Below are 17,134 nucleotides of genomic sequence, written 5' to 3'. Positions count from 1 at the left end.
AGGGCAAATTCCTCAAATGAAATGATAAGCGAACGTAAGATTGGAACAGCCCACCTTATCCGGAGGGGGTACGCTCGCTGTCCGGACTAGCCGTCCTGAGACTACCGGCCTTCTGGCAGGTAGGCTGTTGCCATGCAGGCGTCTATGGTGTTTTCGCAACCCTGCCAATGGCCGTTCCCTAGCTACAACCGGCCTTACCTAACGGCGGAATGAAAAATTGGCGACTAATTTCATGACCGACAACAGAACTCAACCCCCCAAGGAGCTAGCAACAGTTGAAACAGACGATACGATCCTGAGGTAAATCAGACGACTTTCTTTACCTCAGAGAGAGGACAGGCGATAACGCCCCAGCAAGGTACGTTGGTATTTTATCAGTTTGAGATAACCTCAGCCCTGATTGGTAGAGTACATATCGTCAACGATGGAACGGTATGAAATAGGGGTAGACTTTTTCGCGTTGTTATCGGGGGTTTTATGAATGGCGCACGCCTTGAAACAAAAAGTGGTAACTTTATCCGCTATCAACACGTGAAATTGAATCGACCAGGAGAGGTCGTTGTAGTAAACATTCACGTCGACGTACCCACGGTGTAAAATGCAGTACTGGCATGTTTGTAATAAAATGGAGATTAAGGTTTTACGGGGGGATTTTTGTACCTATAAACATCCAATGAGCCTTTTCACCGCCGATGTAGCTGCCAGAGTTTAATTTCCGACACATGTCTCCGTTTGTGGGCACCGTAAACTACAAGTACTTAATGCTATGAAGATAAACATGAACTAGATGTATACCCATGTCCACATGAGATTTGGAGTTTTAGAACGTACGTGTTACAGATAAAATACGTAAGTGGGATCTTTGTGTGAATAATTTAAACACATACAGGTGTGTGAATCGGCAGAACATTACACCCAGCCAAACACATTACATTCAAGACTGTACTAGCTGCCATCTCTATGTCATAACCACATTTCCGTTGTGGCCACGCGGCCCTTAAGACTATTTTTCCTAATGATCATTGGATCTTATGCACAGCGGCCATAGCGCCAACTGTCTACTGTTACCATTGACATCCTTTGAGCCGCCACTATAGGCTGTAGTGTGGTGAACTACACATGCAAAGATACTAGCTATCATACTGTAGTCCTTAACTGAAAGGTTTGCAGTGACAATGCATCTTTTTAATTCGAACTAGATAATAATCTACCTTAGCCTCGACGAACAGTAACTTGACACGTCCGCATCCTATTAAACTCTTAAAGACAAAGCTTGCCGAATTCGTCAGACAGAAATAACAGAAGACGTCAGACCCACGTCTTCAGAACTGTTAAGACATTGACACTTCCTCTAAAGACATTCTTCGCGCTTTAGAATCTTCAAGAGCATTGACAGCTGCTCTAAAGACATTCCTCGCTCGCACAGGCATTGACAACTACTGAAAAGACACTCTGAAAGGTATTGTCAAATCGGCAAGCAAATTTTCTACCCAATTAGCTTTCGGCTCATAGTTTGCGATACACAAACCAGTCCTCTTAACAACTATTGGGTACGTAAAGAAGATGATACTATAGACATAACCTAGATGACTATAGGAGTGCGTGACTCGCGAAACCCTTTATTGCATGGCATACATAGTGTTTGAGTCGTTCTCTTGACATTTCCTGTCCATAAAAGCAGCTCACAAACTGGAGTTGTTTGGACAGTAAACGATGTCCTCTGCGAGGCTACAATCATTCCTACACGTGCCAAAAGCATTTGTCATGTAGAACTGTCAATGTCAGACAGTCTATTGACAGTGTACGTTAGATCACAATCTTACTTGTCGATCTTACATACATCGAAAGCGACGAAATGAATTGAGATATTATAAAAAAAATCAAAGATTGTGAAAAAAAATACCAGGGATGTTTTCTGTGCGGATAGTAGAGTATACAATACATGTAAATATACACTGTTCTTCTAAAAGCATAGTCCAAGAGAGATATCAAAAGCTATTTTCTTTACGCCCTTTTTACCTTTATCCACAAAATAAAGTAGGTAGATTTCTACGCCGCAATTCGTAATGAAATCTTAAGGACTTAGAAGTCGTTTCACCAACACCAAAAGTTTTTAGTTGCCACGTAATATAGGTTTTAGGCTACCAACCCCCGACCACTTAGCAGAATTAAGCTCCTTAGCGATAAATTAGTTTTATTGGGCAAACTTCCTTGCCATTCAGCTTCAAGTGGTCTTTGTTCTAAAATGATGCAATAAACGTACCTCACATATTCAGAGTCCGTTTTGTGTATACAGTAGAATTGAAGGGCGTTTCCGCTAATTGAGTTGTGTTTGCACATGGTCTTGACTGCGAAAGTTTCCACGGTTATATCAATGGTTAGTTCAGGTGCAGATATTCTAATAGCATTAGCATTGACGGTTAACAGAAAACATGATGTTGAGTTGATTTTACACAGTTATATACAGTCCTGAAATCATGATATTTGATGTGTTGTTCATGTATTGCTATAATAGCAAAACATGAACAACACAGCAAATATCATAATTTCAATATATATAATAGCAATACATGAACAACTCAGCAAATATCATGATTTCAGGACTGTATATAACTGTGTAACATCAACTCAACATCATGTTTTCTGTTAACAGTTCAGCTGTATGTTTGAAATTGTTCGCCGAAAGCCGCCGATATTCTTTTTTCCTACGAAATGGACCATAAAGACGCCTTTGACTTTTTTGTGTTTATGCAACGTTTTGGTCGGTGAAATTTCCTCTAAATCCTATCCTAAAGTATCCTCCAGCTTTACACTGATTCTGCTTGTGATCAGGCACTTCAAGGGTGGATATCCTTTACTCCAAACGGCCGCCGGACAATGTGAGCACGGTACAAATTGTTTGAGTGTACACACAGGGACTGAAAAGAGAACAAGACTCTTATTCGTGAGCACTCATTCGGGAACCCGCGTCTGTTATCATTAAACAAGGTGTCATGAATGAAGCTCTGTTGTGCTTCCAAAGTACTGCTATAGAAACATGGCATACAAAACTGAGAATGAGATGTCCTAGAGAATCATAACATTCGAAAGTATGACTGCGTGGTTATGCGTGGTTATAAAGTAATGAAAACTGCAACAGTATCGGAATAAGTAAAAGACAGCTGTCTGGCTCAATGACTCGCACGTGAACTTGAAAGGATAATGTATCAAGCGCTGTGTTTGCAAAACAATACAACAGAATTCGGTTACTATTTTAGTTACTATTTCAGGGTTGCCAAAGATAACATTAGAAAGTCCCCCAGGTTGATAACTTAATTTGGAACCAGTTTTAATCAAACGAAGAATTGCCGTACATGATTTTAACGTTCGTTCTCTCTACGGCGAGGTATGTCCCTAGAAAATGTAGCAAACTTTACAAAAATTGTTTTCTATCTACAAATTGTATATAACGCATATATTGTGTATATGTAGTCTTCAACTTGAATGATTTACAGTCTACGTAGCTACATACATTGTCTACATACTAGTATTTTGGCTACCATAATATCATAAACATTTTGTTTCCAATATTGCAGACACTACGGTTTGTCTTGAATTGTATGATGATGATTTAACCCAACGTATTTTTTTTATTTTTCAGGAGACAAAAATAGCAAGGGTTGGCTTTAGTTGAACAAATGTGTCTACGAAGGTCGAATTCAAACCCCAAGGCCACCCAGCACACAGGTTCAGGGCACCTGAAGAAAAGTGACCATGGAGGGTAAACAGACATACAGTGACACGAAGTGAGCAAGAACGTCGAGTCAGAGGACACAAGGGTAAAAATGGAAACTGAAAAGTTGAACATCTCACTTCAGTGAACGACAACAATGTTAAACCAGCGCGCCAACGCGCAACAGCCGCGCAAAGCGGACGAGGAGGCCTGGAAGAAGTTCAAAAAGGAAAGGGACTTGGCCTTAAAGAGGGAGGAAGCGGCCAAAAACTTGAGCCACCTCATAGCCTATAAGAAGGACAAGAGAGTACGGGAACTCAAGGATAAACAGAAACAGAAGGACGCGGAAAATTTGGTTCTTGGTAAGTCGGTAAAAAGACTTAAGGGCGATTTGAAAGACACCGTTAAAGGAAGGAGCAAACTAGAACAGAAGCTAAGACAGGAACTTAAAGCACTGAGAGAGCAAAATAAAAAGCTGCAAAAGGAGTTGGTCGTTTTAAAAGAAGCAGAACCCAGCAAAGGCAAGAAAAGCAAAAAAGAAAGAGGGGAAAGGGTGGAAGAAAATGCAATGTTTTACAGTTATGCGACAGAAGATGACGAACTAGACTTTGAAACAGACGACGAATCGAGGGTACCAAACTTGAAACGGGACAGTAAATTGCAAAAGGTGGAACAAAGAAAGAGGGTTGACAGACAGGTACCAAAGGGAGCTAGTAAAAACGCGTCGACAAAACCAACGAAAGAAAACAAGAAAGACAGAAGACAGTCAAAGGATGAAGTAAAAAGACCGACGTCGTCAAAGAAGAAAGCAAGAAAACACAGTGCAAAGGCACAAAGAGACGCAAACCGTCAAAATAGACCGAGAAGTCGGGAAGAAAATGAGAGAAAGCAAGCTGCACGTCCCGGAGACCATGTAAAGAAACAAAACAGACCAAGAACTCGTGAAGAAAATGAGAGAAGGCGAGAAGCAAGGAAAAACAGATCTAAACGCACAGCAAAACATCAAGACGACGGGTTCGATTCTTATTCGGATGACGACTTTGAGGACACAGAAAACGAAGGTGAGTCCAATCGTCAAAATATCGGTGAGAAAAAGTCCAAACAAAGCACAAACAATACTCGTAAGGGTCAGTCAGAGGCCAAGACGGAAAGAACAAAGGAGCGAGAAAATAAAGGAGCTTTCAGAGAAAAGAATGATGGGACAGATGGCGACAGGCCCACCAAAGGGGGCGACCGAAAGGTTAGGGGTCAAGACGAGGACCTGTCAGACCGTCAGGCGCGCAGAACCAAAAGAGAGACGAATGGAAGGTTAATTGTGGATAATGGGGAAACGAGCGACAGTGGAGCAAACAATGATGGAGACCGTCAAGTGGGGAGAAGAAAGGAGGCGGCGGGGAAAACAAGACGGCGAGAGGGGAAGGGGGGCGAAGCTCTAGTGACGTCAGATTCGGAGTTGGAGGAGAGTGAAGAGAGTTCAAGGAGGAAAGGGCAAGACAGAGGGAAAAGAGACAAGGGTAAAGGCGACAAATACACTGACAGTGAAGTTACTGAAGGCTACGAAAGACAAACAGAATACGACAAAGGCGGTGGCAACAAAAATGACCGTAAAGCTAAGCAAGTAAGCCATTCCGAAAAACAGAGAACAAGCCAAGTTGCACAAGACAGCAGTTCGGCCACGGAATCAGACAGAGACCAACAGCACCACAGTGAACAGCGCAGGAAAACTAAAACACATAACCGTACGGATGACGACCATGGTCTACCCCAAATAACATTAACAGATGACAAGAACAAGGTTAGCCTGATATCCAAACAGAGTTTGACTAAGCCACCGACGCTCGATTTCCGAAGCGAACTTCATGAAAGTGCGGACGACAGACATGAAAGAGATGACAGAAAGAGACTTGGGAACAAGCACAAATCACGTGATGATCATGTGACAAACTCAATTGACGTTATAGGTAATGAAGCCCATCAAACTTCTTATGGTAAGTCGTATGAACCTGAAAATAGCACATATGGACCATCATTTTCTCAAAGTCATCGAAGACGAGAAGAACAGTTTGCTGGTAGCGGGGTTCAACACTCCGACATGAAAACAGATCTTTCCTACAAAAAGAGGTTAGTCAACAAATCTGAGTGGGAAAAGTTCCTGTCAGAAAACGCTGCCCATGTCAGCGGCGTGAAGGGCATGGACGGTAAGAATCGTCCAGATGTCGTCATGACAACGCATGGAAACTCGTTCCCAATGTCCTATCCGCCGAACATCACTAACCAATCCCCCGGACATTTTGGTAACTCTTTAAGGCACAAAAAGTCTCACTACAACGGAATCAGTGTGCCCGGTGACAAACCTGTATTTCCTACGGGAAGGAGAACAAAAAATTCCCGCAAAACTGACGACGATTTCTCAGACGACACTGAGGAAAGCTCTGACGTCATTGACTCGTTCATGGGTTCGCCCGTGGACGTGAACGCTAAGATCAGACAGTACAGAGAGCGCGCGGAGAAGATTGACGTACAACTGAGACGGAATCAACGGGTGGGGATGTTCGCCGTGCAGCCTCCTGGGAAAACTGTGAAGGACCGGAGAGTCTACCCCACGACGAGGATCTTGTTTAGAACTTACCGTAACCCGGGGCAACCAAGAGCAACCTTATAAAGACATACAGAAATTACATAATTGTTTCCGTACAGCCTGATGGAAAGACTGATAGGATTATAAGGACAAACATAGAAAAACTGAGAAAGATAGAAATTAGATAGCATGTGAAAACTCGCAATTCCTAAGCGATTAACGTTATATCAGTAGAATTTGGTGAATGTTGCAATAAAAGCAATGCATCAATCATATCATGTTGTTATTCAGTAATATAGCGTTATCAAATTATAAAGATATATTTTTGATACGCGATAAAAAAATTGAGAATCGCTAGTGTTGCTTCTAATGCTTTTATATAGATAACGTTACTTCTCTATCGTTTGTTGTTTTATTTATATTTGATAGATATCTACACGTGCACGTCGTTTCATTCACGTCGTAAATATGTTTAACGTTATTTAAAAAGGCAAACATAATACAATTAATACTGTTTATTATACAGAGAATGTTTTACTTTCTAAGTTATCAACATAACTAGTTTGTTAATTTGTTTTCATGTCTTCGACGTTTATTTTATGTATATCCTGTTGCGACGAATGATACTTGATCTGATCTGATGAGTTAAAAATATCCCTATCGGCTATACTAGCACATAATTACTTACTGAGGTTCAATACAAAGGAAATAAAGTGGTTGAATCTTGAAAGATCACAGCTTTTAATGCACATCATTCAACGACTCTTGATAACATGGGATGCCATATACAGTGACGTTATGTATTAACCCGATTAAGAAAACTCTAGCTGAAACTTTTAAAGTGTAACCTTTAAAAGTGCACAAAAGAAAGTAACTAACTTATGCAAGAGACGAGATTGGCCCTTAGGATTGATAAAGGATAACTTAACCTCGTAAGTTAGTCTGTGTATTGAACGCAAACTCTGCTGTCCGGGCCGTAACTGGCCCCTCCCGCAGAGTTAACGTTCAGAGGAGGCTGGCAAATGTTGAGCGGGTTGCTATACTAGTAACTTCTAGTATAAGTGAGATTTGAACAGGCTAACAAGTAAGTCATAAAAACTGTAAAAGTTACTTTCAAAGTCATATCAAAACTGTCAATGTCTCCGACTGGAACACCTGTTACACCCACAAGACAGTGCGCTCAGAAACAGCTGTGACACCGGAAACAGCTGGTATATCGGTGAAAGGTCATCGACCTGCCGGTCTAGATTTTTGGTAGGGAATCAGGAAAGCTGGAGAAATAGCCACGTCTAAGGCTATTTACTGAAATAATAAAACGTTGAATGGCAATCGTTAGACCACTGGTTGGTGGAGTAGCCAACTGGAGAGGAGTTTTACGACGTTATTCAACTGTTGAAGCGTTTATGAGCAGCCTGATGGCGAGTGGGGAGGGCGGCATGCCTGTGGTCGGCCACGACAAGCTCAAGAAAGAATTCTACATTAGAATGGAAAGAGGTGAGTATTAATGAAGTCTATTTCAACCCTCAGTGGACATTTTAACAAAAGAAAAACCAAGGAGGTTAAAAGACACACAGATCACTGCAAGGTCTGTATAACGGTACGATAGCTGTGGGAAATGAAGTGCTGGTGGTGTTTTCATGGTTAAAACCGCCATGCAGGTTCTACAACTTCAAATGTGTTGGGGATGAAGAGGTCACCCAGAAATGTGAACATAAAACCACTGCAAACATTTCCACTTTTACAGTATAGCATTACATAGACACACTTATATGTTAAGATACATAACATACAAACAACTTAAAATATATCTAGGCAGATGCCTTCATCCTGAAGATATCCAGTAGGGTTTGGTACTGGTAAGAGTACCGGTACAAACCCGTTTTTTCTTTGTCCAGAAAAACAGGACCTGAAAAAAATCGGTGGACCGAATGTTGGAGAATGAACAGATTACTGTAAATGCAGAAATGTTCGCGGTGGATTAATGTTTGCGGTTTTCGCTGTGACCACTTCACCGGGAACTTAAAACCACCACGAACATTTTTCTATATATATGGTATTAGACTGCAGTCTATGGTGTTACCGCGAAATTAAAACCACCGCAAAAAGTCAGTTTTCCCACTACCGCGAAATTAAATCCCCGCCTTTACAGTACATGATCAGGCATTCACATGTTTTGGGGCTTACTGATCGAGAAAAATAACTAGAATAAAATAGAGTAAAATCTATAGTTATTTCTACAGTTAGCATGGTAGTAACTTAGCATGCCCATGGGAGTAACATACTCCGCAAAACACTGGACCTGGTCCTCTGGACCTTACCTGGACCTGAATTTTCTGTACTGGTACCCACCCCTAGTATCCAGGTAGTCTAGTGACAAGGACACGATGCAGCACATAATTTTAGGCAACAATATTTGTGTGAACAACCGGAAAGTGCAAGCCTTTCTTTCTTCAAATTTGTATTTCAGTCTGGCTGTAGCATGTACTAAGGACAATCCTGTATCTACAACTTTGTGATATTTAGCTCACTAAACGTTTAGTGTACAAAATGTCTTCTTTCTTTTTTCAGAGAGTACAGAGAAGGCCATCTTGCAGTATGACATGTACAGGAAAGGTTATGTAGACTTCTACCACACCTTCGTACCAGAGGTGTACAGGGGAAAAGGACTGGCCAAACACTTGGCAAAGGTAGGATCACTATGTGTTCAGACAACAGTATAATACAAGGTAAAGCTTCCTGTCGAGACCTTCAATATGCTATTCAGCCTAATGGTGGAAATGTTTAGCATTTGTTTGACTGATGTTTTTCTTGGACCTACCTTGTATTGATGTAGGTACTCACCTTACAATTCAAAATGAACAAAGTAAGCCTTCACCTTGCAGGTGTGACGATTCTCAGCCAGGCTGCCAATCACAAAGAAAAGTTTTTGTAGTAAGCCATCAGCTCATTTGATTCAGAGAATGAATACAGCAGTTTGTTTTTCACCCATGCATGGGCATTTATGACCATGCGTATAATAGTACCCAGTAATTGATAATTTGATAGGATTTTTCTATTATTTGTTGGAGAATGGGAACATTCTTTTGGGAACAGTCAAATCTGTCTGTTGTGAGCACTCTAGAGGCTTGAATTAAATGGTCACTGCAAATAGGTGGTCACTGCAGACAGAATTCTTGCTTGCAGGACAAAATCCGACTTTTGACATTTCGATCATCTAAAACACTTTTTCCAAATTTCAAATGCTTATTGGCAACACCCTAAAGTAAGGTTTTGTTAGAGGAGTTCAGTTCAATTTCTGCTTTCTTCTCAAGTTTTTTTCCTCAGTACCCATTGAAATATTCGACATCCAGTGTGTAAGTAAAAGAAATGTCTGCATGAGATTATGATTGAATCATTTTTTTTCTACAGGCTGCCTTGGACTATGCAGTAGAGGAAGACTTGAAGATGAAGCTAACCTGCACTTACCTACAGAAGTATGCTAAGGACAATCCACTTCCACAGTACCAGGAGAGGATCGTTCCTACTTAGGGCTGCATTCATACCTTTGTTCTCAGATTTCAAGAAATGATACCAAACTGAAAGAACAAAAAAACAGAGCCTGAACCTATCACACATTCAGGACCTTCCCATGACTTTGCTCCCAACCAAGGTTGATGCTGGGTTGGGAGTAGCCTTGAATCCACTCTATTCTAGCTCCATCCACTTTGCTCCTTTGATTCCATCCAGGCAGTAAATGACTTTCCCCACTTTGGTTTTATTGCTGGTTGGCATAGACATCCTTTAGTGACTAGTTGGCAGCCTTGCTGACCAATTTCCACCTGCAGATGACCCTGCTCATGACTAGTTAACTTCTCCATGGTCTGGAGAAGGTTGGTAGGCCATGGTGGGCAGTGTGTGTGATGGGCTCTAGAGACAGGTTAATGCTTTAGTAGTTTCTGGGAGTGAAAATATAGTATGGTCAAAGTTTTCTTCTGTGTCAGCATGACCTTCCTCAGCAGTTTCTTTGTACCTTAAAATATCCTAAGAACCGCCCAAATTGGTGTGGCATTTCTGGCCCAACCGCTCCCTGCTGCATTAACCTGTAAACAAAGCAGATCTGGTGCCAAAGAACGTCCTCAGGGAGGGGGTAAAGTATGTCCAGTAGTCACTAGCAAAGTTTTAGAAATAACTTAGAAAACGAAGAAAAAGTGACCAAATATTTTCAAGATGTTATGGTGCAAAATCATTGATAACTCATGATGTAACATAAAAAAAGTACATGTATAAGGAAGTATTTTTAGAGTTGATATCATTGTATTAGGGTAATTCTAATTGTTTTTGTGAATTTTTTTTAGATTTTGTCATCAAGTATTGCTGTCTTTAACTATTAAGATGTTCTGTTCCGAGGAAAACATACCAGTGCATCCTTTGTGAATCTAATAGACACAAGCAGACTAGAATTATTACATTATAATTGGCCTCAAACTTGTAAGCATTCATGACCAGTTATTATATTTGTATTGGTGCTGTCTACAAGTGATACAATACATCATGATGAAATAAGTAAACCTAATATTTTGGTCTTATTTGGGACTTTCTACTCTTCCCACCATATCATAGGATTTTATTCCAAATGTTATATTGGAAAGATGCTGGCATCAGATATAACATGAACAATGACAATCAAAAAGCTACCCAGTCGGTTAAACTGTGATAGCTTTGGGGAAATGGATTTCAAATCGTGCCAAAACATGCCTATCAGAGATGGCAGACTTCACTCACTGACTCATATTGGTTTAAGTCCCTTCCAGTGCCACTGACCAAGAATCACAGCACTGAGCATGTATGACAATAATGCTTTGTGTATATTGGGAATCACAAAAACACAGACTCACAAACACTCAGCCAAAAACAATACTTCACTCCTGCAGAGTGATTAAAAGTAACACACACTCAGTGGATCCAGTATTAGCATTTATTTCTTCATTGCTACTTGACAAGTTGAAAACATTTTGGGTCCCTTTACACAGATACACACATCTAGCAGCTTAAAGTTAAGAATACTAACATATTTTCATACCCTCAAATCTTGGCTACAGGCATGTCTCTTGTTGTAGTAAGCATGTAGTCATTGCCTCTAAAAGCTGGGTAAGCTGGACACAGTATCTATTGACAGCAAATGCTTCCCACTAAATACTGTTAATGCACTGAAGCATGAGAGGAAAGGAGGCATTTGCAGTGGACATACATAGTGCAGTACTGATGGCAAAATCTGTGTTTTTCATGATGTGATGACTGAGAAAACAACATAAAACCACATTGACTATTTTATTATTCACAGTACAGCCTATAAGCTCTCAAAGCGTGCATCTCTAAATCTGCAGTCACAAGGACAGTTTTACAAGACAAAGCTGTTTCTAGCAATGAGGAATAGGTAGTACCATGGTTTCTTGTTTCCCCAACTAAAAGATGATGCTTCTCCTATAAACACTGCCTGCTTTAAAAAAAAATTGGAAACCATTTCCTAATTTTCTTTGTAGTAGAACACATGAAGTCGGTAGTTCTACAAAAACTGGCTGTTTGTGGAATCTTCTAATGAGGTACAATTGGCAAAGAAAAAGTTTGAAGAGGTGCAAGTCCACTTTGATGCAGCTGTTTTGTTTTGGAAGGATTGTTTACTGTGTGGCACACTGTACCCCGCCTCTGTGAGGGTGTTCGTCGTCCTCATCGTACGCATTTCCAGCAAACCGTTGTCGCTGCTGCGAGGGATCGATACGGACTAAGTCTACAACCTCTGCGTCATCTGTTTCCAAGACTTCTTCACGCTCTGCAAGGAGAACAAGAGAACCATTAGTTTGAAGAGGCTCTGTTGCACATCTTGTCACAGAATACAAACTTTACACTGAGAAAATCATCTAGATTATGTGATGACAATAGTAAGTTGGTGGGCAGATTAAAGCATGGCTCTTAACTCAAGAACTTGTAGGTAGGTATAAGTGTAAGGAAAGTGGCTGCTTTTATGACATGACTCGTACTCGTAGTTTTATTTTTTGCCCAACATTTGTATTTTGAAGACAACTGGTTATACATGTGTATAAAAAAATCAAACAAAAAGCAAACTATTCTTATTAACTACGTAGGTAAACATACATATGCGTACATGACAAGACACAAAGAAGATAGTGACAGAAAAAGGATCACCCTTTTTACCTGGCATAAGTGCTTCTAACTCGGGGAGTCTTTCCTTTGGCAAGAAGCCATCTGGGGGGAAGTTGACCACAAACTGGATGATGAGACGGCCCTTGTCAAACGGGTTGCGGTACATCGGCATTCCTTCGTTCATGATACACTTCACGTCTCCGTACTTGATGACCTCTCCTGTGGGAATACCAACACGTATATTCTGTAAATTTAGAAATTTTCACACTTTTTAAAAAGTTTGCAGTATTTGTTGTGACGTCTTGCTGCAAACTGATCACAAAAATTGTGTTCTATCTTCCATTGTTACATCTATTGATAAAAAATAATGCAAACATGTAGTCTTAATGCAAACATGTAGTCTTTTTTTGTAGAAAAAACTAAGTAAAAACAGATATAAGTCAAATTCACCAGGATGAGATGTGATCAGTAGTGTCCTGTTATCCAGTGTTTTGATTGGTCGCTGGAATCCGCACAGCGCCTCCACTAGCTCAATCTCCAGCTTCATGAGCAGGTCGCCATGGTTACGGTGGTACACGGGATGTTCCTTCTCGTCCAGAACGATGATGATGTCACCTGGTTCCAAGCCTGGTTCCTGGTCACCTTCTCCATGGAACGTGATCTTTTGTCCATCCTTCATTCCTGAGGAAACATTGGGTTATGAGAGCCCCCTAGTGACTTGCAAAGAAACTACACAAAACATTTAAGTTAGTCCATCAGAGAGAACATAATGGAAGCTCTATCAAAAAGGCTAATACATGTAATTAAAAATGCGCTCTTATATTTCTCATTTTTTTACAAAAAAATACAATCTTTAAAAAAACTTTTTTCTTTTACCTTTTTTTCTTTTCATTTTTTCTTACGAAACCAATCCCAATTAATACGTAATAATAAAAAAAGATGAAGGAAGGTTTTCCGATTTTTGTAGCTAAACAGCCAAAAATGTCCTGTCTCTCAAGAAATGAATAACACACACAAAAGAATGAGTAATCTTTGTTTGGAAAGTCTAGACTCACCTTTGTCAATGTGCACCTCCAAGATCTTGCGCTCTCGCACAATCTTCCTGCCGTTACAGGTCTTGCAGCGGTCGCGAGGGTTGATGCGTTCCCCCTGACCCTGACACTCGTTACACATGGACTGGATCTGCTGGACCATGCCGGGACCCAGCTGCTGGATACGAACCTGCATACCGGTGCCGCGACAGTTCGGACAGCTCTCCACCGCGCCCTTCTTTCCTCCGCGACCTACGTGTTGTTGAATGCTGTTAGTGCTTGAAAAATCTCAACAGCAACAAAAAAGGCAAATCTAACAGCAGTGATGCAAAGAAACTTATTAGATTGTGGTTAAAAACATGATGTTCGAAATCTAACTACGTATATGTGATATATGGATAAACAAGCATCATAAAATACCAGTAACCCTGCATCAAGTATTGGATTTTCAAATAAAGTCTCAAATTTTGACCAATCCATTGAGTGGCCGCTATAGGCAGGTTTGACTGTACATGAAGTACACACAGATTTGCATATGTCTATGTGTGTCTGAGAGACATGCGATTATGCCACATAATGTAACACATAACTTCACACTTCTCAGTGACATTTTTGTTTTAAACGTTAAAATGTTTTATGACAAAATGCCCTTCTAGAATTTGTAAAAATGCCTTGTGAGAATGAAGGAAAGTAAGATTTTTATAAATCTAAGTGACAGGCTGTCTGATGTCAAGTTATACATACCTTCACACTTCTCACAGATAACGTTTTTCTGGAGAGCGAGTTTCCTGGTGGCACCGTTATACAGCTCCTCCAACGATACAGACAGCTGGTGCACCACGTTCTTCCCGCGCCGTTCGCGAGTGGAAGTTCGCCTTTTGTAATAGAGAAAAAATGCTTTAACATATGTTTTATGATTGTTCAGTCTGCTCATGCTATGGGCCTGTAATAAAGAATAAATAATAACAACATTCATTGTTCTTAAGTTTCAATTTAGTACATGCATTAGATGCTAACAATTTGGCAAACGAATCAGAAACCATAAAGTTAAACATAAAAACATGAAATACTAAAGAAAAAAAAAGAAAGAAGTAATATCAGACAAATACTGCAACACAGAAACTTGACTCAAAGTAACAAACCTAGAAACACCTTACATACCACTACTGCACCACCACACCTGTCAAGCTTTCAAAGTTTCAAAATGAAGAATTTGCTGGTTTCATGCAGATCCGAACTCGGAGGGATATAAATTGATTTGCCACTTAAACATTCTCCCTGCTGATGTTGCCTTTTGGCAACATAGTTCTATTAGTCAAAGGTTTAGGCAGCAGGAAGATGGCTAAACAGCTCATATGTACACCTTTATTGTGTTTTGATAACAAATACACAAGTGCTGCCTTTTTTTGTATGTGTTATAATTGTGAGAGTTGGGTTAGACCTCTTATTTATCTCTGAAACACAGACACGTTACAGTTCATCAAAACTGCAAAACTCCTGTGAAAATCAGAACACTCGACAGGCGCGAGATAATAACAAAAAATCTCTAACGATGCAAACCGTGGTCCTCCTCCGAAGAACATGTCGAACAAGTCCATGGGAGAGTGGAAGTTCCCACCACTAGTGCCTCCTTCTTTGATGGCCTGCTCGCCGCCTTCGTCGTAAATTTTCCGCTTCTTCTCGTCTGACAGGACTTCATATGCCAAGGAAATTTCTTTGAACTGGAATATAAAAGATCAAATACATCAAACGAGAAACCATGAAGATTATTCTTATTTGTAAATCAAATAATACAAAAATAAGTTTTTCATAATACTAAAAATTGGTATCTGAACAATTCAGTACTACATTGCAGACTATTGTAGTAATAGGCACACTAGAAACGTATATAAATAGACTTGCGGTAGGGATGTCACTGACTGAGAAAATAAAAACATTCAAGATTTCCAGTGAGTTACCTTGTCCCCTGCATCTGGGTTCTTGTCAGGATGATACTTCATTGCGAGTTTCCTGTACGCCTTCTTAAGTTCTGCTGGCGTGGCACTTGGTTTGACACCAAGGATGTCGTAGTACTTCATTTCCTTTACCATGGTGAGAGTGTGAGCTTTCTCTAGTATTTGAGAATTTTGCTCCTAAATCATGCACTGTACAAGAAAGATAATAGGGGCAAAACCTTGTGGTTATGATATGTACGATCAACAAAGTCAATTCATAACATGAGCATCAGGCCACACCAATTTAATTTCTTGGTTCACGGATTTTTTCATAAAAAATATGGAGCGAGAGGGCGAACTAAAAATAAAAATAAAAACTGTAAAATGGTTGGGGTAAAGGTAACGGCTAATCCAAAACATAAAGAAAAAAAGGTTTCAGCTTGAAAAAAGTACAAAAACACTATTATTGTACAGTAACAGCACCTGTACCCACGCTTTAAGGAGCTTATAATATAAAGGCCAATTTGCTACACCAGAAAGTTGGTGAATGGTTTCATTAATGGTGAAAATTTGTTGAGTGGTAATTTTTATTTTTATTTTTTTTCCCAAAAAATAGGAGCGAGCGAATCCGTGAACCAAGAAATTAAATCGGTGTGGCCTCAGTTCAGTTCAGTTCAGATCATCCTCATATGAGGTGCCATTAATGATGTCCGACCATGCATCTCTATCTAGCATGGCGGCTAGCAAGTTGTAGTCCTTTAGACCGACCTCCTCCTCCAAAACTTTCTTAAGTGTCAGGTTCGGTCGTCCCCTTTGTCTCTTCACCAGAAGCATCAGACATCAGTAATTGGGCCCTGTTTGAGGCTAACCAGAAGGCCCTGGACTAGCTACAGTGCTAGAATCAGCACAAGATGATAATGATGAGCAATAATAATGCAGCAATAATAATAATGTATGGCAACTGGGGCTAAGTAACTAAAGTCTGACTATATAGTTTGAGACATTTCTATCATCATAAAAAAATAGGTCTTGCCGCCATTGGGCCACGTGACCCGTTTCTAAGGCATTCTTCAAAGGCATTCTTCAAAAATAAAGATCAAATGTAACATGAAACGACTTTTTTTTCAAATTCTGATGATGAATTTTCTTGTTGCAAAATCATTACGAAATCATATGCAAATCTTAATCTAAATCTGCAAATGAATAATTAATTTATTCTCACGACTGTGCGGTTGTTTCATACTATGAAACAGACAACAAAGCCAAAGGGATTTCATACTGGGTACTAGAGTCTACTTTTTTTTAAAACTTAAGTACTACAGAGAAAAAGCGTGCGAATATTCTACTTAGAAGTCTAACCGAAAAGCAGAACTACGAGAAGGAAATCACGACCAAACGCTGGGATCAGGAAAGAGAAAGAAAACCGGCGAGCGGCAACCGGCGTGCAGCAAATATTTCGTCATCATCACCCAAAGAAAACGTACAATTTCACACAAAAATGTGATTTTTGACGGAACTTTTGGTCATGTATTCCTTACCTGGTCCCTATGTGAAGAATCTGGTCCGGTTCTGACGTCCTTCTGGCTTTGGTTACGCTGAAAATGTTTTTTATAACCTTCAGTTTCGAGAACACACGATCTTCCAGAAGGATCTATCAAACCGGATATGATCAAATGGCTGACTAATACGTTTGACTAGCCCACATCACAATAGGGGTAAAATCTACTAAATAGTCTCATCT

The 17,134-nt window shown here is 40.2% G+C and overlaps 3 protein-coding genes across 4 annotated transcripts; 2 read left to right on the top strand and 1 right to left on the bottom strand.

Annotated features, from left to right (window-relative positions):
- The first annotated feature begins 95 nt into the window (after positions 1 to 95).
- Positions 96 to 7,003, top strand: LOC118411921 (uncharacterized protein DDB_G0283697-like). The gene is made up of 2 exons (XM_035814428.1): positions 96 to 358; positions 3,641 to 7,003. Exon 2 carries the CDS (start codon positions 3,870 to 3,872, stop codon positions 6,372 to 6,374), a length of 2,505 nt encoding a protein of 834 aa, XP_035670321.1. The 5' UTR covers positions 96 to 358; positions 3,641 to 3,869; the 3' UTR covers positions 6,375 to 7,003.
- Positions 7,004 to 7,476: 473 nt separating this feature from the next.
- LOC118411980 (protein NATD1-like) lies at positions 7,477 to 10,855 on the top strand. Its single transcript, XM_035814520.1, has 3 exons — positions 7,477 to 7,784; positions 8,859 to 8,977; positions 9,699 to 10,855. Exons 1-3 carry the CDS (start codon positions 7,613 to 7,615, stop codon positions 9,816 to 9,818), a joined length of 411 nt encoding a protein of 136 aa, XP_035670413.1. The 5' UTR covers positions 7,477 to 7,612; the 3' UTR covers positions 9,819 to 10,855.
- A 375-nt stretch (positions 10,856 to 11,230) lies between these two features.
- LOC118411940 (dnaJ homolog subfamily A member 1-like) lies at positions 11,231 to 17,117 on the bottom strand. 2 transcript variants are annotated; one of them, XM_035814463.1, is made up of 8 exons: positions 16,932 to 17,117; positions 15,418 to 15,603; positions 15,011 to 15,180; positions 14,204 to 14,334; positions 13,484 to 13,711; positions 12,879 to 13,109; positions 12,480 to 12,647; positions 11,231 to 12,096 (listed from the first exon to the last, which is right to left on the bottom strand). In XM_035814463.1, the coding sequence occupies exons 2-8, from the start codon at positions 15,547 to 15,549 to the stop codon at positions 11,945 to 11,947; spliced, it is 1,212 nt and encodes a 403-aa protein (XP_035670356.1). In that variant the 5' UTR covers positions 15,550 to 15,603; positions 16,932 to 17,117; the 3' UTR covers positions 11,231 to 11,944. The 2 variants fall into 2 exon arrangements, with proteins under 2 accessions (XP_035670356.1, XP_035670357.1); XM_035814464.1 differs by having other exon boundaries at positions 11,797 to 12,096; positions 15,020 to 15,180.
- Between the last annotated feature and the right edge of the window lie 17 nt (positions 17,118 to 17,134).

This window comes from Branchiostoma floridae, chromosome 3, assembly GCF_000003815.2.
Source record: "Branchiostoma floridae strain S238N-H82 chromosome 3, Bfl_VNyyK, whole genome shotgun sequence".
NCBI classification, from domain to species: domain Eukaryota; kingdom Metazoa; phylum Chordata; class Leptocardii; order Amphioxiformes; family Branchiostomatidae; genus Branchiostoma; species Branchiostoma floridae.
Note: the sequence above shows the minus strand (reverse complement) of the source record. Positions and strands in the feature narration are given on the sequence as shown.

Bases quoted from the DNA above. Each gene is read 5' to 3' on its own strand.
- LOC118411921 (XM_035814428.1), top strand. From the start codon at position 3,870: ATGTTAAACCAGCGCGCCAACGCGCAACAGCCGCGCAAAGCGGACGAG.
- LOC118411980 (XM_035814520.1), top strand. From the start codon at position 7,613: ATGGCAATCGTTAGACCACTGGTTGGTGGAGTAGCCAACTGGAGAGGA. The intron at 7,785-8,858 runs GTGAGTATTAAT...TTCTTTTTTCAG, and splicing joins CTACATTAGAATGGAAAGAG to AGAGTACAGAGAAGGCCATC. The intron at 8,978-9,698 runs GTAGGATCACTA...TTTTTTCTACAG, and splicing joins TGGCCAAACACTTGGCAAAG to GCTGCCTTGGACTATGCAGT.
- LOC118411940 (XM_035814463.1), bottom strand. From the start codon at position 15,549: ATGGTAAAGGAAATGAAGTACTACGACATCCTTGGTGTCAAACCAAGT. The intron at 13,712-14,203 runs GTATGTATAACT...AACAACACGTAG, and splicing joins TATCTGTGAGAAGTGTGAAG to GTCGCGGAGGAAAGAAGGGC. The intron at 12,648-12,878 runs GTGAATTTGACT...GTATTCCCACAG, and splicing joins ACTGATCACATCTCATCCTG to GAGAGGTCATCAAGTACGGA.